Here is a 26,220-nt window from a genome sequence, read left to right as displayed (position 1 = left end):
GTATTGCTGTACACAGTGCTTAATAGAGTGATAATGATGATAAGAATATATTTCCGAACGATCCGGGAGGATGTAATGCGTCGTAAAGTAAATCATAAAACATTTGAACAACATAATGCGTTATTAAAGCAAAACATCTCGCTCGGTTGCTGCGTCGCACGCAAAAAATGGGAAACCATCTCGCGTTGTGCGCGTAAAAAAAAGCGACGCGCACGTATATAAAATTTTTTATAAAAAATAAATAATAAACCAGTTTGATCGCGCAGCGCGGCGGTTTGATTTAACTTTGATTGGTTTTAATGTGCGCGCACATTGAAATATTCTGCCCAGCGTCAGGTCGGCGTAATTACCGCGCCGCGCGTTAATTATTTTCAGTTTGCATTCATTACTTGTGTATTTTTATGCGTACGCACACACACACATAGATATGCAAAGAGATACAGATAGTTTTATGTATTTTATGTCTTTTATACCATCTTGTGTGTACATAAAATACATAAAAAGCATAAAAACGCATAAATTTGCATATTTAAACATTATTCTAAACAACTACATGTTTTATTGCATATGCACATCAAATGGAGTTTTATTACGTTTTATTGCGATTTTATTTTTTATTGTATTCCCATAACTTAACAGTTATTTCCATATTTAAAAAAAAAAGTAATTTTACGGATGCTTTAGAAATATTATCATTATTTTGATATCAAATTTATTAATTTAAAATTTAGTAGTTAGTATTATTTTGAGTTTGTATAAGTTTGAGATGATATTGTGACCTTGACAATGTCAGAAAGAAAATTTCTTGTTTCGGCGCCACAGCACTATACTTGTTAAAATTGTTGGATGTTGGCACCATGTGAAAACGCTGACACTTTTGTCGAGTCATTGTTACTTAACATTTTCGTGCATCCAAGCTGCCGCTAGTGGCCGCAGCCTCTTCTTAACCAGTGTTAAATTGTTTTTTAATGACGCTGCGCTGAGCTGGGTGTTGAAAAGTGTCGATTTCGATTGTGATTCAATCATTCCCTGATGGCTATGACTAATTGTGTTAGTTTAACTGGTTTAACACGATGATCTCTTCATTTTCACAGGTTTATAATGTTATTCGTGTTCATCAAATAGTATAAAGTGAAATAATTTTCAATTTTCAAGAATTAGTATAGTTTAGAATAAAATTTATGAAAATTTTTGTTTATTTTGTATTTAAGAGCTAAATTTGAACGTGAAATACTTACTTTATATTTATATCTAACACTTTTATAACCTAAAAATTGCTGAAATAAGGTTAGGTTGGTAATAATTCTCTTGCACGTGTTTATACTTTACAATTCATTTATTTCACAAAGAAGTTGTTTTCAATTTTTCATGTACATACATAATTTTCCATTTTTTTCGTGTCACTACATTCGCTTTGCGTCGCCGTTTCTCGCAGTTTCTTGTTATGTTCATACACTCAGCGCACTCATCCACCCAAAAAAGCATTCACCAGCCGATCCACACCAGCCAAGAAAACGAAATTGCGAGCACCGCACGAAACACAAATAAATCAAAAAAACAAACAAAAAAAAAACTATCTACAAGTTTGAAACGCTCTCGAGATTTCGTTACTAAAAATTAATAGGTTTTCCTTCCGTCTCCTCTCGTGAAAGCGACGACCTCTGATAATAATTAATATTTATAATTACGCAGATCTTTATACAAATGTTTTTGCGGGTGGAATCGCGTACATCACACACTACTCATCCGACAAATGCCGACAAATAAGTTGCTGGTGGATTCACGTTAATATTGCACTAATATTTGATCCCTTATATGTCAAATTTTTAAATTTAAAATTTTTATTATTAAAAAATCATCCTGAAGAATTTTGCTAGAAGCAACTTATTTCATTTCATTATGAAACAATCAATTACAGGCATTTATCGGATGAGAATGTGTTGAAATGCGATTGCCACCCTCGAAAATAATAATTATCTCATTACTTTATACACTATTACACTATTATCTCGATCCACTGTCGCGGGGCCGCCCCTGCTCTCGCGCACGTTTATAATAATAATATTTTATTCCATATTTATACACTTTGCATCTGCTTTCGCTATTTATAATATATACTTAAAACGTAATTAAAATCACTGGATCCAATGCACTCAGTTCGAAATGCCGCACGGCGCCTGCGCGTCGCGCACACTGTTGACAATTGACAGTTGACAGCCGTCAACCACATCGAATGCTCTCTCACCTCCCGCTAAATTTAATTATTGTATCGCTTGTTCTGTTGTTTTGTGTTTAAAATTTGTGTGTTTGAGATTCGAGTTTAATTTAAATTAAATTTAGTAGTTTAGTAGTTGCAATTTAATGATGTTGGTTTGACGAATCATTAAACAGCCGGCCACACCCTGTAACAAAACAGAACAAAAATTAGTTGTTTTTTTATTCGGTGCAGTCACGATAATAATAATTACATTAAATACGGCAATAAATTCTCCACTCAACACAACCGAGTTGAATGAATTCTAATATGAAAATCAGCAATGTAAACATACAAAAGATACACCGATACACACCATATAAGCGGCGTTAACGCCGAAGAGACACGAATGCACTTCTTGTTCTTCGCGAGCTCGCGCCTTGTCGGCTGTCGGTTGTTGCGCTTGTACACGACGCGAGAGAACAAGCGAAATAATGTGTGTGCGCTGGTAAGTTGGTATGTTACTCCGCTTACAATTACAACATTCTTCCCACATAAATAATGCCTCATTCTTGCCGCGTGTGTTTAATTCACCACCATCGGCGCAATATGATAATTTGATCACGTTGTTACAATTAATTCGATTTTGAATGCATAGATGGCGCTAGGTGTTGAGATTTTTGCAATAATTACTTACGTTAGAAGGCCGGGATTGTCCGTCGGATACCAGGAGTACTGCGGGAGGTAGTTGTGCGGCGGATGTGGATGCGAGGCGGGGTGCGGCGGCGGGTGAATGGGCTGCTGCGGCTTGACGTCCCAGCCGGGCGACGCCGCCGGCTGGCCGGACATGTCCGAGCCGGGCGTCGAGCTGGGCGTCGGCGACGAGTGCTGCATGTAGCCGGTGGCGGGCGAACCGCTCGACGAACCGCCTCCTGCAAAACACAAACAAAAAAAAGAACACAAATTAATTAAAATATTTATCTAATTGAGTTGAATAGTGGTTTATCACGTGAGGGTTCGCAAGATGTTTCTATTGAGTGCAGGGGAATTTGAGACCCGGACACCTGGATGGGGTTTTAATGCGTTTTTTATTTGCCACCGGAACACGCCGGCTAAAAAACCGTTCCGTATGAATACCGAATGAATTATAAAAGATCTTGAAAGAGGAGCGGCGAAAATCGGGGTGATAATATTAACATATTATTTTATACAATATATAAAGGGTATTTAAAGGAAAATTTTGTTCCCAAAAATTTTAATTTTTATGAGATTTTGATCTAAAACCCCTTTGGAGGTTTTAGCAAGTTTTAAGAATTAGTAATGGTGATATCACCGATTTTGGGATAAATTTGACTCCTTACCTTGCATCATATTCTGGCCCTGGGGTCCGGGACTAGTGGACGATAGGTTGGCGCCCGCGCCGAGGAGTCCGCCGTGGCCGCCCGGCGTGCCGTTGTTGTTCGTGCCGCCCGGCACCTGCGCGGCTTTCATCATCTTCTTGTACTTGCTCCTTCTGTTTTGAAACCATATTTTTACCTGCAACATCAAACACAGACCACATGAGTCAGTCATCGCGCGTTCACAACTAGCCGTTTGGCGCATTTTAAAGGCCCAAATAGTTCACAAGTTTACAAGTTCACAGCTTCCCAAAAACGACGACGACCAAACGAGACCGAACAACGGGTGGAACAAAAGCGCGCTGCGCCGAAAGTAATTAAAAACGTAATTAAAACCACCCGAGCCACAACATCGCGCGCGCGTCTTTACTCTTCACCTCCTACTTTAAAGACTCTCGGAGTGAGTGTTTCGGATCCAGAAAGAAACGCGAGTTCACATAGCAAAGGCATTGGCTTTCGATTAGCTGGTATCCACCCGTCCGAGGGATTTTATTATCCGTGTGCTTAAACGGCTCGAAGGAGGCGAAACCAACGCGGTGGGAATCACACGACGGAATAAAACAACAACTCTTGCTTAGAAATCATGAGTAATACTTTACAAACGAGCTGGAATTAATCAATTTTCACAGAAAAATCCAACATCTCCACTTTGCAAATAGCGTATTTTCATAACCTTAGTTTATTCTTTTGATATATGATCGTATGATCATAGATATTGTTACATAACCTTGTTTTTTCCGTAACATTTTGTTTGTTTGCTTTGTAAAAGTTTTACGAGCTCACCGCGCGCGGCATATGCCTTTAATTTAAATTCTAATTCAAATTCTAAATCATTTTATTGTCAGATTTTCTAGGAACTTTGCACGTATCGCATCTTTTCGATCGCTTGTTAAGCAGTAGCCGAAAATGATTAACGCGCAGCGTTTTACGATCGGTTTTATTTACATTTTTAACGTTTTTTTTTTCTCGTTTGTTTGTTTGTTTGGCGTTGTTTGTCGTTGCCGACTTTTCTCGCGATCCGGTAGCCGAATATTACTACGCGTGTGTGTGTTGTTCGCCGAAGGAACAGGAAGCGGCGAGCGGGCGCAACTTAATGCGTTTTTGATTGGTGTTACGACGTATTCGTAATCGTAATGGCGTCTAATTAATTATGTTACTAATTAAATTAAACAAATTTCCCAAGAGAGACAAGCAAGCTGGCGATTTATTGCTTCATCTCGGTGGACACAGGTCGAAGAAACGTTTAAATAAATCATGATTAATTAGTTTAGTTTAATCATAAACCGAAAGAATCATAGATAGGTATTTTTACAACTCGTCGTCAAACAGCTGTCAAACTTTGGTAATTTCACGATTGTCTCCAAAACGAAAATTCACGTCATTTTCGTGCACGTCGTGGAGTTTTCCTGCTGCGTTATGCTGCGTTATAAATATTTAAATAATTCCATAATAAGCACCAATTTCGATGTTTCGCATCGTGCGCTCGCCGGCTTGGGTCGGAAAAGAGGACGCAATGACAAGATGACAAGAGAATGACACGACCGCGCCGCTGACAAAACATGAGAACGACACACCAACACACATACACGCATGGAACATAACCTCAAAGGTAGGCTACACACCTATTCATCGTGTGTATTGTGGACGCGCGGCAGAACGCGAACACACAGGTACGCCTCGGAGCCCTCCGCGCGCGGTGTGTTCGCAACGCTCATTCCGTTTCCGTTTTCCACATGGCGGAGCACACACATTACAAATGATAATCCATGTCATGCTGCCCGTACCGTTGCCGGTGTGCACGAACGCACACACACACATACACACACGCACACATCTGAAAGCCAGAGAACACGAGAGAGACTCCCACACTGTAATTACGTAATGACATGTGCCGCTTCGGCAACTATCCGCACCGAAACTGGAAATAAAAAGCGACGTAAACGCGAACATGCAGCGCAAAGCGTTTTCTTCGAGCAAAATATTTGTTGATTTGGAGGTTAGACGCCGTGGTGCGCATGCGCCGGGCCGATTGCTTTGACATTTGACAGCTGACGTTTGGTGGTGTCATTGGTGCGTAACGATGGAGGTTGTAAAGTTGTAGAAATGAAATTTATTCGATGTGAATCTTGAGTTAGTAGAGCTAGGGCCGGTTTAATCGACGTGGGCACGTTCGGCGTGTGTAGTTACCCATGTCGAAAATTAATTCAATTGTTTTACAAAACGTTCGACGCACCGCCGCCGACGACATGATTAATTTGAGCTTATTTGTTATTCAAATTGAGCGCGGGGCTTTTATTTCGTTGCTATCGACGCTCCTAATTTGTAAAACGCATCAACGATTAGCATAAGCATTAAACAACTTTACATAAACCGTCAAAATGAAGTTTTCGTGATATTTTGACAGCGAAATGTCAAAATGTTTATGGATAACCTTAAATATCACGTGGATATGTGAGTAGGCACGGTGTTTTCTTGTGCTGTGAAATGTTTCGATGGGAAATATGCCGGTGAGCATCGATAAAGGTAATAAACAAATACGTCGGCGCAGGTCAAAGCGTCGCTGGAAGTGGAGTAGAATCCTCGTTATTCTTTGCTCGAGTGCGCGCCGCGCGAGTACACCTGTAGCGTGGCGCGCCGGTTAAGGCTCCTTTATTTTGCGTGCGTTTTTTTTTTCGCCTTGCGCTGCGGCATTTTTACCGCAGGATGCCTTTCTCCTTTCGGACCCAGCGTTCGCTTTCGCGACTTTTTCAGTCGTGTGGCATCTCGCGGGAATAACTCCATCCAAAACGAGCGCCGCTATTTTTTGACGCACATAACCTAACTTGAGTCAAAATTTGACTTAAGTCAACTTTGTATAAAACATCTAACTGTATAGCTAGTATATACCTAGTATAAGTACGAGTATCATTGCTTGTGTAACTTTGAGAGTGTCGAGTTTGATTCTCTTGCGTTCACGTGACTTAAGTTGAGTTTACGTGAGTTTCGTTTTTTTGCGCGCGAGCGCGGCATGGAAGAAAAAAAGCGCCGACTTTGAGCGCGACTCATTACGTCTGTGCGCGTCGGCAGCGTGCGCGCGAGCGAAATAAAAAAAAATAACCCTGAGGCGCTACAAAAAAGGTTGAAGCAAAAGGAAATGTTACAAGGTCTTCGAGATAGCGTGGAGATTGTGCGGCCGTTTTGTAATCGCGCGCGCGCGCGCACGCCGCGTTTTGTCTCGCGCATGGAAGCACAATTCGTACAATAAAACACACTCGCACACGAATATAACCTCACATTCACATTTGTCATATTCACAATTTGCGAGCGAATGAATATCATATAACATATCCTAACCTAACTTTAGTTGAATGCTCTTTAAATGAATTTGTAAGTGTTTGAAATTTCGCCGTTCACTTTATTTTTAATTATTGTTTATAACGAGTCGAAAACCAGCTTCTCGCTGGCGTCGCTGGCGTTCACTCTTGAAGACTTCATGCGACTGACAGCATTCCGCTCGCGGCTCCGGTTCTACTGCAATCGCTTTTGTATTTCACGTTTTACATCCAACCGTGGTTTATTTTTATTTTCAACTCTACCGTATGAATAATTTAATCTTAATTTTTGTTCAGTCTTTTTATTGTGAACGCGCTGGTCCAGATGTAAGGCGACTTAAATGGCTTTTTTTGATCATTCTGATCATCATCAAAGTCGATTTTGTCTTCGGTGCGCTCCGTTTATAATCATGTTGCATCCATTGTTTGTTATGGAATATATTAAGATGTTGCTGGCTTTTCTGCCTACATAAATTCCGTTTTCGGAGTGGTTTGCAATCGGTTTCCATAAAAATTCGCAATTTTGCAATCAAGAGACTTTCTTAAGATTTACTTACTTAAGATTTGAGACGCTCAACATTTCAAGATTGCACACTTTTCAACGCTTAGAAATTATTATTATAAAATTCATTTATGTGCAAAAATAATATAAAAAGAATATTTAAGTTAATATTACGGAAAAAGTTTTAAATTTTAATTAAAAATTTATAATATTAGAGTAGGGCGCAAAAAAAGGAGCGTCGTGTGATTTATTACCCTTCAATTATGCAAAACACATAAATAAATGAATTAAACATGGTAAATACTTGTTTAAACACTACCAGAATGTAATAATCAACTAAACGATGTGATTATTGTCAATTTGATTAAATTACACGAATCATGAATCAACTTAATCTTAATTTCTCTCATTTTACGTTAAAATAATATTAATTTAAGTATCAGTGAAATTTACGATCGCTACACTTAACATTTTGACAAATATTCAACAGATTCGTCCTTCCTAACCGTTAAATTGCATAATTTATAGATCCTTTCTCGAATACCAGAAAAAAAAAACAGCAACAACTTGACATTAGTCATATTTAAAGCAGTAATTGTATCGTTACGTCGCCGTGTGTAGTCAAGTGTGGTTGCAGTTTCCGCTCGCGCGACCGTTTCACGTCCTGGAATTGTGCTGATGGCTGGGGAAACTTACAACATGTTGCATGCGGCGCGCGTGCGACGACGTTTTCGTGTGACCCTTTTATTATTATTACGATTTCGACGTTTTATTTCATTCTTTTCGCCGGCCCTCTTTTACCTGTTGTGTTGTGTTGGCGTTTTTTTTTATTATTATCAAATCGCGAGGTCAAATGAAATTCGTACATGAACCACCAGCAGCGATAAAAAAAAGAGCCACTGGAAAACTTTATTTAGCCTTTACTGAAAGACAAGTGGAGCGAAAAATGCACAAGATAATAAAACAAGGCAATAAACCGAACGAATGCGGACGGGAGCGCGACGCATCGATTATTATTTTTAAGGTGCGGGCCGAATTTGACAACCGTGAAGATATTGCCCTCTCTAATGACAAATAAATGGCCTGCTTCACGTTCAACACTAATAATATACAGTATGTTGAAATAAAATCAAAATTAAAAATTAATTATAGATTTTATTGTGAACATACTGTATTTATATACAATCCACACCCTGTTATGATCATAAACCTAACCTAAAATCCACTTTTACGACGGTCACAATAAAATAGGCGCTTTAAAGTCACTCGGCATGGTTGTGAAGCAACAACTGTCGCTCGAAAGTCACATCGTTCACATCACTTCACTCTATGGTTATTCGAGCGTGTGTATAATTCGACAGCACGATTAGGACAACACAACCACCACCCTCCTGCCTGATATTCATTGAGAATACATACACATGTGACGGCATTAAATATTCATCAATTGCGATGACATGCACTCCAACTTTGACATTCTGACGGACTATGGTGCATGCCGGGAAAAAAAGTTTTGTTTACACTCAAGCACGTCAGATGTCGCCATGCGTTGCTATTGTTTTTAAAGCTAGAGGTTAGGTATACTTTTCTGCGCCTCTCTTTGACTTTGACGGAATTAATTCATCAATGATGAGTTGATAAAGTTGTAAGCCTTCGCGAGCACTTAAAAATTTAAAATGCATTTTTCATTGTTGTCGCTTAACTAACGTCTCGATGAATGGGAGCATGTTCTAACTTTGAGACTTGAGGCCCAACTTTGGCATGCGTGGATGTTGTGTAACTACTAATGCTGCGGCGAGTTATATTTAATTTCCGTTTAATAACGGGCTAGATTGATAGTTATCTCGTTTGGAGATGTCTTCGTGCTGTGTGTGCGTGCCACTTCCCTAAATAGCATTATGCAGTGCATAAGTCGCAAGAAATTTGACAGTCGATGTCAAAAAACGTGGATGTTGTATTGTTTTGCATGTAATGACAGCTGTCAAACGTCATTTTTGTGTGTGTATTTTGTTTTTATTTTCTTTTGTCTGCTTGTCCTCGTACCGGTTCGCATTGTGCGTCTTCGTGCGCGCCTCTTAATCATTTCTCACACACGAGTGACATCTCCAAGATGGATGCGCGCCGACTTCCGGTACACCTCGCTGCGCGGTGACGTCGCATTCGAACAACCTTGGTCACACTACGTGACTACGGACATTAATTTTTCAGCGAACAACTCGAATGCATACACACACATACACACACGGAATAATGCAAGCAGGATGATGGTGACTTTGGCAGGCGCATAAAGTCATTGCGATTGCGATTCATCTATCTACTAAAGTCGTAAGAGTCTTTTGCCAGAAAGATACAATCATCATTATATACGTAACGCAATCGTTTCGGTGAAGGAAAAAAGTGCAGCGCGTGCGCATGCGCGTGCAACGCATTAGTAATGCCATAATCGTATAAAAAGAAACAGATTTGCGAGGACACACGATGGCGCAATCCGCACGAGACGTGCCGCGATGATGCACGATAATCTCCGATGTGTCGCGAGTGTCACGACCTGTCACGAAGATGTGTTACGACGTGTCACGATTTGCGGCTTGCCTCTATACGAACATTCTTGTTCTGTGTGTCAAAGTCGTTTGCATTAAATTCCATTTATTTATTTTTTTTTGTATTCTTACGCTAATAGAAAGAAAATTGCAGAGATAGAAATTAATGAAAATATATCCTTGAACACAAACGAAGGTCGTTTCTAATGCAATGCACTGGCATTATGCAAATGTATTACTTTTATGCAAAGCTAGTTTTTGCTTCATACTTCAATCAATTCGATATTTCTACATATTCAAATGTTGCTGTTTTTTTTTGTGCTGTGCAATGTCCGAATGACCGCAAGCTGTCAATCAATTAATTTTTTTTCGTGCGTTTGGTGTTTTCTTCGTAAAATTTCTAGCAATTTAAGTTTCTGCGAATAATTCGAATTAATTGCGTGGAATTCGTGTTTGGATCGCAACGAGGAAGTCGAGCTCGTAACTCGTGTAAAAATCGTGATGACAACCACACGAGCACACAGCAGACGGAGCTGCGCGTCGCTCCAAAGAAGCAAAGCGAAACGTAAAAAGGAAATAATATATTAAAGGCACTAAAAAACGTTCAAGTACGCACGCATCCAGCTTACACATGCATCATGCAAGTGGAACATCTACTCGTAAAAGCTTCTAGAGGTTATTAACAATGAAAAACTACACAAAAAATTTAAAAAATTTTAAAAATTTAAAAATCAATGTTTTCTGTTATTAAATTGATAGGTTTTGTTGTTGGTTAAACTGAAAACAGTACAGGAAGCTGTTTAGCAGACGTAAATGTACTGTTTTCGTTGAATGATCTTGTTTGTTTCGTTAATGCGATCATTAATCGTTTGTCGCCTTTTGCATCGCGGTAGAAGTCGCATTTTGAACTCGTAAATAACTTTATACCTTGCCGCGCGTTTACATGACGTTATTTTCCGTTTTAGTCATCTCTCGTGTCCGCACGTCTCTGGCGCAAATCGCGCAATCGACACATCGCCGACATGTGCGGTAGCACAATGCATACAATAAAGTTCGCAATCGCGCCAGCGATCGGAGATCATTGTGTCGCTCTATGCCAGTCACCACAATTGCCGATATGGCAATGATCAAGTACGCGCTGCGCGGTTACGCCACTAGATATATCTATCATTTACAGTGCATTCGTTGCGTTTATTGTGCGGTTGAAAAGAGCGATTTTTATAGAAATTAATTCATCACGAGGTTTTGCGCTTGATTTGCATGCGTTGACTCATTCATGAAGTCAAGTCGCTCCTTGAATTATTTCATTCATTCATTCATAAGATGCAGTTAGAAAATCGATGAAAATTTGTGTGCTGTTTGGCGAGAAACAATAAAATGTTCATTTTGAATAAACAAAGTCTGCGTCTGTGATGTTGACAGCTCATAGACGTAATGTGATGGTATGGAAAAAAATCCCAACTTTGCAGCAATAATAAACATGGAAAAAAATGAGAATGAAAAGGAACAAAGGTTTTTGTTGTAGTTGCGATCCGCGTCCGCGTGTGCATTAGGTGTACACGGATCCGAAGGCCAGCGAGCCTTCTCGCAAAAAGATGCCAGCAAGATAAAGTAAATGCAACAAACAACTAACCGAACTAAACAAAACATGCAACAAATGAAAAAAAAAATCATCATCAATTCGACAAATGCAAAACAAAACAATGAATAAGCGAATTCAAAACGTAGTTTTGTCAATGACCGAAATTCAATTTCAACAAATAAAACAATTTCATTGTGTGATTGTAGTGCATTGAAATCGTCGAAAAAAATGTTTGATTTATCGCCGCATTCAATTTCAGGAATTTTTGCTCACAATTCGTTGCGTAATCCACCGCTCTGCGGATTTCGACCGTAACGCGAAAATAATAAACAGCACAAAAGCCAAAGTGTAATAAATTATTAATTTGATTCATAACTTCCACACACACATAGAGCATGTGTTTAAATGTGTTGGGTTGTGTACGTGTTTCTTTTATTTCGCGCCGGTGTTGGTGTTGTCTTGTCTGGACGTGTTCGTGTGTGAAAAACACTTTTTTTACTAGCGGCAAACAAACAACTTTTGTTTTCACGTCGCGCACACACTACATCACACTAACTAAATATAAAACTACATTTTAATTTAAATTAAAATAAATCAATCGAAATTTAAAACTTTAAAATTTAAAATATTTTTTGAAGTTAATTTAACATGACATGTTTAGTGTATGGTGGGTTGTATATTTGTGTAGTTGTAACTCATCGATTACTTATTCGAATGTGACACGTGCGCGCGCCCCCTGCTCGCATTAACATACGACTTGCCCAATGAACACGCCAGATACACTCGATATCCTCAATCATTCGGCCATTCAGCACACGCATAAAACAAATGAAAACTGCGTGGCACTCGTAAATTAAAATGCGAATGCGTGTTAAATGTTCCAAGTGCATGTGTGTGTGTTTATTTGAATGTAAATGCAGTGAACGTGTGGACAAAACGGACGTGCGACGCATTCGCAAGCGGCAAAAGGCATAAAAGAAGGTAAAAAGAAGGTGAGGAACGCGAGCACGCGCACGAGAAAAGCGACACCGAACGCGCACCGGCACGTACTACGTACTACCTGACTAATGATCTTGTCACAACAATCAATTTATTAATTAACAAGCGCACAACGAAAACGAAAACTTTTGACGCAATTGGCATCAAACATGCATAGAAATTGTGAACATAGTGTAATTGTAAACTTGCTGAACTTACAGTTTGTGTTTTTAAAACAATTTCATCAAAATTGTGAAACATACCTGCAACAAAACAAAAAAAATTAATATAGGCAACCCATAGTACACTGCTACATAACCATAGATTTAGTAAATATTCATTTAAGTGTATTGTGAATTTCTGGATAGTTTAAGTGTTTTTATTGATAGAATCGTGCGGCTTTGTTTCCGTTGGTCGTTAACTCGTTAGCCAGGCGCGTTTTCTCTGAAACATCGCCGTCGTTCGTCCGTCCGAAGTGCTGAAACATTGAAGAGTTTGACGCCGGTGAGTTGACGTGCGAAGGGGGCACACACACAACAGGTGCGCTCGCTGCATGCCTGGCGTGGTCGCGCGTACACGCCGGCGAAAGTCTTCGGACGGTCCAGGCACGAGTTTTGCCTTTTGCGCTAGCACCAATTATACATTTCCTCTTTATTTCGCCGTGTGTAATGTAACATAGAGGAAGAATTTCCTGCCGCGATTGTTCGGAAAATGTATATTTTATTAGGACTAGCCGGTTTGCGGTCGTTCCGGGAATCAGTTAATGTGGAAAACCACAATTTTCCGAACTCGCCCGTCGAACAACACGCCAGCAAACCCTACGCGATTAATTATTCACTCATAACCTCTATTACAAGGGTTAAACTGATACGATATGTCAATTCAAAGGTGGCGCCATCTTAATTACGTGCGTCGCACTTAATTTATCATGTTTTAATGCTTCGTTTAATTTCTTTTTTCTGAGTTTTTGTTTCTATTTGAAGAAGATTTTAACGAAAATTAATGACGCGCCGCCGTCACGATGCCCTGCCCGCCCTCTAGTTAATCATGTTACTTAAGTAATTTTCCCACCGACACTCCGATTGAAATATTCGAAAATGTTCGACTAATGAAACCGGCAAACGCGCAGTTGGTTTTTAATTTAAGTTAACCTAACGTAAGTAATATTTGTTTACGTGTAGGTGTGCGGTATGCACATTGTTACCTAGTAGATGTGCGCGCGTTTTTTTTTTTGGTGTTTTCAACTTCATGCTTGTCTCGGATACTGAAAGCATTTGGAATAAGAAACGTCGTAAAATAGATTTGTTCGTCGAGAGTTTTTTGATTTTAATTATTCACGTAGTCGACGCGCCGTAAACGTAAACGTTCATTAAGCGAAAGCGCAAGCTTTAAGTTTAAAGAATTTACAAACGTTTATAAAAAGACGACAATGACCAATATAATTACAAGTTGAAACAACTCTCGTGATAGAATTTACTCTAAAAATCACACAAAATGACATAACCTATCTTTTTAACTATTTTCACTTATGTGAATATTATCTACTATTATGTTGTAGTGTTAACAATGTAGTAGGTACCTATATCTTATTTTTACTCCTCATCTGTTCTTGGTGAAGTTTTTACGTTTTTTTTTATTTTTTGTTTTCAACTCGTAGGTTTTCGCCGCCGCCGAGCGTGCCGGTTATAAATCGATGCCGGCCGAAGGTATACATGTCCGATGGGCGTACCTGTATATTATTCTTTTCCGTGCCGGCGTCGCCGTCGCCGTCGTCGTCGTCGTGAGATTATGCAAGGCCCCGGAGTCCGGACTCGGATGGGCGGTGCGCGTGTACACTCACTTGGAGCATTTTCGAAACGCGGTAGGTACACTCGCCAACACAATGTTTTCTTTCCGAGCACAAAAAAACTTTGTAGTGTTATTTACAATTACAAGGTCGTGGAATGTCCGAATTGTCAAAATAACGCGGCCATTTTCAAAGCTGTGATAATTTCATCAGGGCGGAGTTAAATTTTAATATTTTAGGGAAATATGTTAATTAGTCGAAAAATTCTTGAGCTCATTATCAACGCGTAGATAGCACGTCAAAGCAACAACATACTTAGCACGTTTAACGTAAAACATTCCGAAACTTGAGTAAAATACAAGTAAAATAATGAATTTAAAAATTTTCATAAATCCACGCTGCGGGTCGTTAATTTCCTCGCGTAGAACTCGGCTAACAAACAGTACAATATTTGTTTAACTAACTTTTATATCGTGCTTAATATTTAAATGCGATCATGAATTATGACATGCGTATATACAATGCGTTCGAAAATAGTTTAAAATTTAGTTGTAGTGCAAAAATTCAATTAGATGGCTAACACATTGTGTTGAGAATAATTGTACGTACAATAAATTTTCATTCGTGGCAACTGGGTTGCGCCCTCTTTTCGTCCGACGACTGTTTACAAGCCGTGGCTCGAGTTGTTGCGCCCCACACTCACAATTAAGCGATTAATTAATTTATTGCGAGCACTCACGACACACACCGTAAGCATTTTATTCGTTTGTTTCGAGTGTGACTTGTTGGGAAGTTTGCACCGAATAAAATGTCAAATTTATGCTTTTTCGAATAGATACACAGCGCGTTAGGTAATTAATTTTGCGCGCTGCTTCGGATGGCGGAAGTGTTTGTTTAATGCCGTAAAGTCTTGCAACGGTCATTTCGCGTATTAATTGTTTAATGAGTTCTGTTTTTCTGCGGCGGGCTTCTCGTTCTGGTGAATGTAAAATCGCGCATTGATTGGTTTCCGACCAAGACTTCAAAGCGTTTGTGTTTGACCGACAAAAATTAATATTCATTACTAGTGTTTATTGGTCTTAAAATCGTTTTTCGTTGTAGAAATCTTGCAAGTCTAGTTTTAGAAAAATTTATTTTACACTCGACACGACACAACAAACTATTAGTCTCAATTTTGTTGCATCTCTCCTCCCCTCTGCACGTTGAAACATAAATCAATTCGAGTGCGCATTCTGGTCTCCCATTGTAAAGTTTAATTGGTCGTTTAATTAGCAACGGAATCGGGTATCGAGGGCCACACCGTTAGTGCACATGCCACAAAAATTAACTTAATTAATTCCCAATAGCAATAGATATTCTCATATTCGCCAAAGGAAGCAATTAAATATTTTAAGCACATGAAAAACACGAAAATGTAACTAAAACTCAAAGTTATGTTTATTCTATGATATATATCTTTGAGGGTAAACATTGAGTGACCATGCCGGAGTGATATTGAAAAAATGAAGAAGTATTCTTTTCTTTTCTTCGGACAAACAAAGTGTCCAAATAGAAAATCGACCCACCACACCACCCCTATTATACAGGATGTGTTTCGGTCGTATGCTAATAAAGACTATCGCTGTGTACACTTTGGAACAATGTGTATGTGCGCCCCTCAGACTGGACAAATGTTTGAATTCAGTAACTTATCATTTGTTAGCCTGCCTTCGATACACATTCGATTCGTAGTTTATTCGACGCCGCGGCCCACGTCGGCTGTGAGTTGTGTGGAAAAATAAAAAATCCTCATTACTTATTAGTGCGTTACGATTGCGAGCGGCTTCATTTATTTATTAAAACGTTCGATAACTGAGCACAGTGGACTGCTGCGTACCTTGTACATATAGCCTGCCAAAGAACCACATCGGTGTGGTCTCACTGGCCAATAGAGAAACCCGAAGAGTGCAAGAGCCGCGCATTGGAAACGCTCGGAGAAATTCACTCGTGCGGAGAAACATTGCTTTTCGCTTCGCTTTATTTAACAACACACATACTGGCACTGTATGGGTGTGTAAGTGAGTTGTGTGTATTTTTTCTTTTCAATAAATATGAACGCCGCGGTAAAGTTAAGCGAGTGATGGCCGTTTCATGTTTGAATCAACTAGGTGTATCGATAATTCGAGCTTTTCATGCGTTCGATGTTTGCTTAATTAATCGTAACGCTGTAAAATTTACAATGTAAGTAATCACATTAAATTGGCGTTAACGTGTGAATAACCAGCGAGTATTCAATCGACTAAGGCGTAAAAAAAGTAAAAATTTGATTTGAAGTGAAAAGGCTGCAACCAATCGAACAGATACAGTCAGAAATGTTTAGTTGGTTGCAGCTATTCATTGAAACATCAAATTTTGACATCAATTAGTTTTTTAGACTTTTTAGAAATCAATTTAAATCAAGATAGAAATTTTGACATTGGCAATGATTCTTTTACAAGGTGTAATTTAATAATTACCTACTCCTGATTCTGATTGATTATTTACGTGTACGTCTACATAGCTTCGCGGTGCTTTGCTGCTAATCGATTCGATAAATTATGATCATTACGCTCATTACCGACATTGCCATTATAATATTTTATTTCCACGCGTACGCATACGTTCACGTTCGGAATGCTTCGGACTAAGCTACTAAACGCGCCGCGCTGATTGAACGATCGCGATTAGCGTGGCCAATATCACACAATGCTAATTAATTTAACCCGATGTTATTTCGTAATTAAAAAAATAATTATTATCATTCATTCCAAACAAAAATTAATAATTTTATTTAACATCAACAATGTTATCACGCTGTTAGTGTTGATTTTTACTCGTTTAGCCCACTTTGATAAAATGCCATCAATAATTTGCATTCCTGTCTGCATTTGCGGTGTGCGCACATAACAATGGCGGCATTGCGATACACTCCGCGCGTACGTGCTGTCGAATAAACGCGAATCCCGCATTTGTGTATTTACATGTGTTTCGATGCTGCGAATGCATGTTGCACGATATTTTCGCTGTGTGTGTGTGTATGTGCCCGACCGCCTGCATGCGTCGAAGCCGAGCGCGACTAATTATAGGGAACCGAAAACCTTTGACATTCGACCTGATCCACTAACGAGCCGTGCGTCGCGGCGTTGTATTACGAATGGAGATGTGCGGACGCACCCCCAACGTCGCCAATCAGACGTGAGCGCTGACAGCGCCCTCTGCGCATCAATTTAACCTCAAAATATTTTTACTTGCATATGCGCTGCTGGTAGCTCAATATTTGTTGATTTAATTTGTTGACTTGGGAATAATAATAATTATTGTCTGAATGGAAAGATAAACCGGGCGTTGAACGCCATTACGCACACCTTTCGACAAGCGCGCCGACACTTTTACAGCCAATTCATCAACGTGTATAGTGTAGATGTGTATTTTTTTTCTATTAACCACACAGAATTTGTTGTTTTTTCGAGCTTTAATTAACGATTTAATTAATGGTGTGGCCGTGCATCGTCTGGCTAATAAACGCACGCCGCGCGTAATTGGAACAAAACGTTCTTGTTTCCAGCGTCTTCATTGATTCAATGATTTATCATCACTTTCTGCATTTAGTTTTTATATTTATCATAAAGTTAGAGGTTATGTATGTAGGTTATGTTCGTCCTGCGTTGACTCAAAGCCCGAACGTGAAACTTTGGAGTATCCGTTGGCCAGGCGCGGAAGATTTATTAATGCCGAGCCGCAGCAACAACACACCCACTCTTGAAAATTCGGATAAGGCCTTATCCGAATTCCGAATCTCATATTCTCATATTGTCTACACCGCGGTGTGTACGCGAACGGGGTGTTCCCGGCGTGTTCCCTCGGCGATTTCACGTTTCGTGCCGCGTCCTCGTTCACCCGGCTGTGCGCAGAGGAGGTTCATCCTTCTTTAAGCAGAAGACACACTCACTCGCCGAGCATGTTTGAGAGTCGTTTATTTGCCAAAAACCGGACGATAAAATGCGTTTTATAACGTTTCACCACGTTTTAGTTTATAGGCACGGGGGGAAATTTGATTAGATCATTTTTTGAATTCATTAGAAGCAGATACCTAAATTATATCAACAAAAAAGAAAAAATAAACAAAGATTTTATAGAAGATGATAGAAATCATTTGAATTTAATTTTTGGCTAATATTTTAATATTTAACACATAAAAACTCGAAGAATTCTTTAAATTTCTTAGTATTCTCTGTTTTTCTTGTTCATCTCGCCGTCCATATCCGCCGATCAGGCAACACCCACTTGATAACTTTTTTACTTCTTGTTACTGCTTAATATCCTCTCGCTTGCTGGTACTCTGACCAAATCTGATCGACCATTAATATAAAACCGTTCCCCGTATCTACAATATATCACAAACCGAAAAAAAAAACAACCTGAAACTTGTTTTGTTTCTTTTTGCTGCGCTGTTAACCCTAAAATCTCAACTAACTAAAAACTTATTATTATAATAATAAATCGAGATAATTATCGTTATTATACGGCCGCTGGAAGGATTTTCGTCCGTGGCGCTATTTGTACAATAATTTTTCACTCGACGCAGGGCGAAACTATGCAATTTTCCGGTAGTCGATAAATGTCACGAGGCATTAATCAATTTCACGCGCGCTCCTCTCTCAAGCATTATATTAATGCAATTACAGTCAATATTTATTTTAAATCTATACCAATATGATTTATTACCGCTATTTGAGTGAAAGAATTAAAATGGCGGCGGATTATGTTTAGTGCAATAATTGGCCGACAGGTGTCGTCAGTTCAGCAAACTTTGTTTGCTTTTGTGTGGTTGCCGTCTTTGTGCGTTCGCTCCGAGGCATTCTATTGTAATTAACAGGTAGCAATTGCAATTTCTATTCTGTTACTTGTTATATGTTAGTATGAAGAGTGTATCTTGAAGAGATTTGCCGTGCTCTGACGCGTTCGCGGCGCGCGGCGCGCGGCGCGCGGATTAAACTACATCGAAAAAGGGGCAATTTTGAATTTCACGCTGGCAATTATTAATTCGATACAATAATATTCCGCGGTGGGCAATTTTCGTCGTACCTTCTGTATCTGTACGCTTTGTTTTTTTCACGAAATATTTTACGTTTTTCAACGCGTTTTCCGCACTTTATTTGTATTTTTTCCATATTTTTTCCCTCTGCACTTGTTTCTACACTTGTTGTGTTTGTTGTACGCGTGAAATTCAAAATGGCGGCGTGCGCTGTACACGGTGCGCAGCATGTTGGTACAATGGGACACACTCGTTCACAGTATTTTTTGTTTGTTCGATTCATTATTTTCATTCATCTCGCACGAAATAAAAAGAACGTGTTTCCCATAAACGGGCATGCAGCCGCATTTTTTACGCGTTTTTCTTTTCTCCACGCGATTTGATTATATGGAGAGAGAGCTGTGGATTCGCTACGGAAACAATGCGCTCCCCGTGATCATCCGCAACGAATTATCGACAGATTTCAAGAGATCAAAATACAGAAAATAAAAAGCTGAGAATAGACTTGTGGCACAAAAGAGGTCACACCGTTTCTAGGGTTTGAATGGCGATTCATTAATCAATAAGAAGAGAGCTTTCTTCCAGTTGGTGAGTTGTAAATAAATAAAAATTAAACAACGTAAAACCGTAACATTTGATTATGCCTCGCTTTTGTTGGTTATCTTTTAGCCGTTAGAAGAAAATACACACAAGCAGGATGTGAATTTTTCGTTCCTTGTTTGACCGCTTCTTCCGTTCGCGTTTGATGATGATGCATTCGATGCACTTTTTTATATCTTTTTCATGCCACACGAAAATGCACTAAAGCATTTTTATAACGCCACATAAATTACGCGTAACTTACTTAAGTCATAAGTCTTCAGCAGTTTTGAACTGCGAGGTTAAGTTATTTTATTGATATTCAACGTCTTAATCTGAACCACGCACAGGTACCTACCTCGTTCTTTTTTTTATAGGATGGTTTATTATTTTATGCGCATTAAATTCAACTCGGTCGTTTATGACTTATAAAAATGCGTTGCGTCCGAGACGAGTAGCAAGCGCCTCTTTATTAACGCTTCGAAAATGATGTCGTTGATTAAACGTCTTTGCGTTTTATTAACTGCCAGCGCGAAACGCAAGCGACGTGAAAGAATAACATAAAAAATCAATTAGCAAAGAGTACAACCATTTTCACTTTATAAATTATTTTCTCATATGTTGTGTGCAACAATATTGCAATATTGGTAGCATAAACATTAAAATAATATTTTGTTTTGAGCGCTATTGACATGTATGTGTACGATTGGTTGCCGAGAGTAAAACGTGAGTTGTGTGCGCGCTTGTGCGGTCGAGTTGGAAGCCCAATCCAATTTCACACCAATCTAATAAATTTACGAGAAGATTTGAAGCCCCAAGCGGCGCGGCGGCGGCTCGTAAAAAAATTTAATATTCTCCAGCGCACAGAACGACGGGGCCAGTTGAAACCAAAGCGCCATAAAACCGCGCGCATGGTGCAAAGCCATCCTTATACCTCACTGAGGACGATCGCACAACCACACAACAACGAGTGTGTGTAATAGAGTAATACTGTAATAGATAAAAGTGTCCCTAAATGCCATCCGAGAGAAGAAACCGGCAGCAGGCAGTTATAAAGTCATAAAGCGATAAATCTCGCAAGGCTCTGCGCTGCGCACGATCCACTGGCGGTCGCAGCAAAGTCGCGGTGTGAAAAACTCATTCCATCACGTGGTGTTGCTTCCAGCGAACACCAGGTGGCGTTTTACGACGATCGTCACCGTTTTATTGGTCATTTGTCATTCCGCGCGCATCCACGAGGTGGAAATCTCAGCTCGCGTTTGGCAACAAAGCCGAAGCAAGACGAAGGCAAAAATTCTCATACATAGGTCGAGAGTTAAGTGCAATGTCAACCGAAAGCTGAAGTCCTGTGCCACCCACCGAGGAGAACACAACAAATCGCTACCAAATTCGCCGGCCAGGTAAGACCCAGAGCGAATCTGTATTAATTAAGTATGTCCTATTTAAGGCACATTGTCTCTTACAAGCGGTAATTAAATCTAACCAAACAATTTCAGTTGAGCACATGGCTTCCACACTAAAGTATAAATTAAGTGTGGTTTTTGTTCTCTTCTTCTGTTATAACATGGTAGTAAGCATGTAAAATGCTGGTAGACGTCAAGATGTGAAGAGTTTGCCCGTTCCACATTGCGTCAATCATACACCGGTATGATTAGCATATGACTATCATAACTTGTCTGGTCAAGAAAACAACGAAATGTGTATCAAAATAACACAACATGAAGGCGCATTTTAATATTGCATGCAAGTGCCTGATGTTGACTTTCACAAGATGGCCGAAAAATATGTCTACAACACGAAAATGTAAATTCTACTCTCGGTGCAGCTCGATTGCATATTAATAAGCTAACATTTTACGACGACAACTTCCGACGGCTACCACGATACGATGGTTTATGTTGCATAGTTGAATTGAAGTGTTAGATGTTTAACAGCAGACGAAAATAATTGAAACTAAAAAATCGTCTGCAGGGAAAAAGCAAGCAAATTGATTTAGACACGCATTGCGTTCACTATTAGCAGTGATTGTCTATGTTTTTAAAAGATATGCAAACGTTTAAGTACGTATCTGTAGCTAAAAGTTGGTAACGCTTTTTGCCGATTTGCTAAAGGTGGTGGCAGGATATGGCGAGCTGAACGAGCGTGAATTAAGCGCTCCCATCATTAGCTTAGCTCTGCGGCTTGGTCCGGGAGCGTTAATTAGTTTTCGTTTTTACCGAATCGGCATGATTACCATTACACGTTTGCATGTGTTGGTTTAAGATGTTTACTTGCCGACGTGTTTTTCCATCGACGCCAATGATGAAATTTTTCCCTTTATCTGATGGAAAACTTTTGTTTTTTTGGCGGCTGTCGCGCGGAAAATTTGGTGGTGCGCTGGTGCGTTTTTTTATGGTTTAGTTTTCTGCCGATTGCTACATACTCACAAGTACGCAGTGCGGGATTTCGTTTGATGTCGAAGGTGCGCGCCATTCCTGGCGGTTGCTAGTACGACGAAGTCGTGCCAGCGCTGGTCGGAGGCATTTTTTACGCGAACGCGCCGGCACGAATTCGACTTGCGTCGCGCACAATGTGCGCATTGCGGGACCGGGACTGCAGGCCTCCGGTGAACATCTTCATGTACGCAGAAACAATAAACTCGTTCGTTTTCGCTTTAAATCGATGCGAGGCGCGCCGGAGATAAAATAGCCGCGCGTCTGCCACGGCGTAAAAAATGGACATTTGCTTGTTTACGACTTAATTCCGCGAATGCTCCACATTGTGGCGATGTGCCTCCACAGTGGCAACTACAGAGTACCTAACAACACGGCGGAAATCTTTCAAAATTTTTTGAAAATTTATTTTGCGCGCAAAACGCAAAAAATTGAAACCAGCACACTCACGCACTTGCACCACACTTTTTTTTATGGTTTTTTGACTGAAAACCTTGATCTCATTTGTAAACACTCAAAAATTGTCCACGCATCCAACTTATAATTACTTTATGATTATTGCGTTAACTGCGTCGTTGCACAACGCCACACAAACCGCAAGAGTATTTTACAGGCGCAAAAAAATTTCGTTGAAATTGAATTTTTTTATTTTATTTTTATGTCTTTGAAATTTTATTGTAACTATTTGAGCGGACGCGCGCGCGCTGCGACGGCCCGAAGGTTAGGCGCGTTCATTCGCAATCGCAATCGCGGTCGACAATGAAGACGAATTAAGACAGGACAATGCATGCGGGCATCCGACAACAAAGTTATCGACGGATGTTTGCGTGTGTTTGTGTGGAAAAACTCCTGTAAGGTCGCAATTTTAATGCCACGAATTACACAACTTTGTACGGTAAGTTGTCGTGGCATATTTAAGATTATCTTAGGCAAAATAACTTTAGTTAATATTTTTGGTCATTTAAATTTTTTTCAGATTTTGGATAAAGTTTCCGGATATTTTGGGTGATAAATTACGACCAACTTTAAAGGTTAGTGTTAATACTTCTTATTTTTACACTATGGTCCATTACTTGTTGCTACTCGTATATTCAATTGCATTTGACACGTGCGATCACATATTGTGACCCACACTCGATGTGAATTGGGCATTGTGCCTATTGTGCGACGCGAATCGATGGTGTGAAAGGGCGCGCAAATAATGACGAATTGTTGCCTGTGACTGACCTGTGTTTGCGTAAGACCTAAACTCGCCGCCAGTTCGGCCCGTTCGGGCAATGCCAGGTACTGAGTGCGCTGAAACCGTCGATTCAGCTGCTGCAGTTGCAGCGATGAGTATATCGTGCGTGGCTTCCGCATCTTCTTTCCTTTGCCGCCGCCCGACGGCCGCTCCAGCGATAGACATTTATCTAGAAAAATTACAAAAATTAACATCATGAACAGACTAATTAAAAAGAGCCACCCTTATTTTTATAGAAAATATGTAAATATCTTTAAAAAGCGGTAATATTTTAATTATTAGCATTTTGCATAGTGAGGAAGTCAAGAATGAAGTATTCGGTTTGATTACCCGCTTGTCAATCGCACACACCACCATCATTAGCTTATTTAAATAATTTTTTATGAAATTAAGTGAAGTTAAGTTGTGTCTTGGGTGAAGGTAGGTATATCGAATCGTGATGAGTCCGGTAGGAAATTTTTGCCCGGCGCTTAGGAAATGCACATGTATCATTAATTCAGCGACGCGCGCAAAAAGCGCGGCGCATCGCGCGGATCGCGCACGTAAAAAGCGTCCAATTAGACGTAATGACTATTAAGACATCACTAAACGACTTTGGCGCTCTTAGACTCATTAGCCCGACGCATAGGTGTGTGCGACGGGGAAACGCGAGCGACCGAGTGCGCATTATATGCAAATCTAATTTTGCGTTATTCATCTTCTCGCGCATCGCGCATCGGCTAACTAATGATCAATTTAATTCTTCACAGAGAAAACAAGCGAATTTATTACAAATGAAGTTATGTCTATAGGGGAAATCCTAGCCATTTTTCATTGCATTAAAATACTTGAGGAAATATTTACGTACTTAGGAAGTTCCAAAACTACCGGAATTTGAAAATTTATTCGGAATTTTTCAAAACACGTGAGGAAAATTGAATTTTTAAAAATAAATTAAATTTAGACTATTTTTATGGACAAAATAACTTAGACAAAGTAGGTTTTTTAGGTGATTTATTACATTTATATCAAAAAAACGAAAAAACGAAAAAATGTCATAAATTTTGGCTCTGCTTTTCACTAACTGGATAATTCTATTTTATGCTCACATTACTTTTACGACGTTGTTAAACGCACTTACAATAATTTAATCAATTGACTATGACCAATAATCGAATTTGTTTTGGGGTTCCACTTGACTCGATAAAACTTGCCCGTCGGATAACGATTGTAAGCAAACAATCAAACGACTATCCGATTACTATCAGTCGAGCGGTTAAATGAACATTATAGCGATTGCATTACCTTAACGTAAATCGAAGGGTGGGAAGTAATAAAAGTAATCTTTTTCGAAAATATTTACCATCGTCTTTCGGTGATGGAGGGCAATTGGAGGCGTACGATCCAAGATGATATCCCGTGTATGAATTTTGATGCATCGGCGGGAACGGATAGGCGCCAAGCGCGCCCCTCGGGCTGGGAAAGTCCGCGCCCGGATGGGCGCCCCCGGGACCGCTGTGCGCGTTTGAGACGGGCGCGTTAAAGTGATGTTGATACGAGGTGCGCAACGGGCCGTAGCCGTGCTGCTGCAACTCAATGAACGCCGACTTGGAGACGGGCGTCGGATTGTTGCTGCCGTCGTGCGGCGTTGGTGGGCCGAGATGGCCGCCGCCGCCGCCGTCGGCCGCCATCGTTGGCGTGCCGGGCGGCTCCTCGGCGGGGCCCCCAAATGGGGAGCCCAGATCCGTGAAGTTGAGCGTCGTGAACGGTTTGATATCCACCTTGGAGGCAAACGCGTGCGGTGGCGCCGCCGGTTGCAGGTACGGATGCGGGTGCAGACTGCTGCCGCTGCTCCGGCCGCCCTCCTTCCAGAAGTACCCTCCGTCCTCCGTGGTAGCTGCCGCTAGCACCACCAGATTAAAATCCTAATCACACTTTGTCGCCGACATCAGCAACAAACAATTTATTTAAACTCTAAACTTTTCACTCGCACATTGATTTAGAATTTGAAAAAAATTATTATCCAAGTTTTGTTGGGGACACTCCGCGACACCACACGACGGGTGTGTGTGTGTGGGGCTGTGAACGTGTGTGTGTTGTTGTTGTTAAAACGTATAATTCGCACTAATAGCTGTCGCACCCGATGATGGTGGTTGTTTGTTGTTATTAGCCCGAAATCGCGGCCGGGCAAAAAACTGCACTCGTGTGGTTGCACTCTCGCTTGCGCGCGACGACGACGCGAGGTGGATGGAGATCGATGGGCGAAGAGGGCGATTATCTCGCTGACGCGCGTACGCCACCCGAAAATTGCTCTCGCCGCGCTCTCGTCGAACTCTCTCAACCATCTACTTCCTACGAGCGTAGGCACTATAATGAAGCATAATCATATAATAGCCGAGCGCGGCGTGTAGTTGCTGGGACGGGTGCTCAGATGGCGCGAAGGTCGTCTTTGAGGTGTGGGAACCGGTGGGGCGCCCACCACGTCGTCAGAGCGGTGGGATTCGCCGCGCGCGCTTCCACCAACCTCCATAACCAATCCTCTTGGCTCTTTTGGGCGGCCGCAGCGGTTTTCCCGTTTGGGCGCCGTGTTGTCGACCCGCCCCTGCTACCTGCGACGAGCTGGTTCACTTTTCACCCGGACGCTTTC

General features: G+C 40.5%; 1 protein-coding gene across 1 annotated transcript; it reads right to left on the bottom strand.

Annotated features, from left to right (window-relative positions):
• Positions 1-1,317: 1,317 nt before the first annotated feature.
• On the bottom strand, positions 1,318-25,929 carry LOC135799078 (homeotic protein distal-less-like). The gene is made up of 5 exons (XM_065312094.1): positions 24,937-25,929; positions 23,582-23,763; positions 3,556-3,730; positions 2,892-3,126; positions 1,318-2,402 (listed from the first exon to the last, which is right to left on the bottom strand). Exons 1-5 carry the CDS (start codon positions 25,262-25,264, stop codon positions 2,384-2,386), a joined length of 939 nt encoding a protein of 312 aa, XP_065168166.1. The 5' UTR covers positions 25,265-25,929; the 3' UTR covers positions 1,318-2,383.
• Between the last annotated feature and the right edge of the window lie 291 nt (positions 25,930-26,220).

This window comes from Atheta coriaria, unplaced genomic scaffold (genome assembly GCF_025399875.1).
Source record: "Atheta coriaria isolate IRGN ID8LTWV9N9 unplaced genomic scaffold, Caltech_Dcor_3.1 hic_scaffold_9_pilon, whole genome shotgun sequence".
NCBI classification, from domain to species: Eukaryota; Metazoa; Arthropoda; class Insecta; order Coleoptera; family Staphylinidae; genus Dalotia; species Dalotia coriaria.
This window is presented reverse-complemented; position numbering and strand designations above follow the sequence as displayed.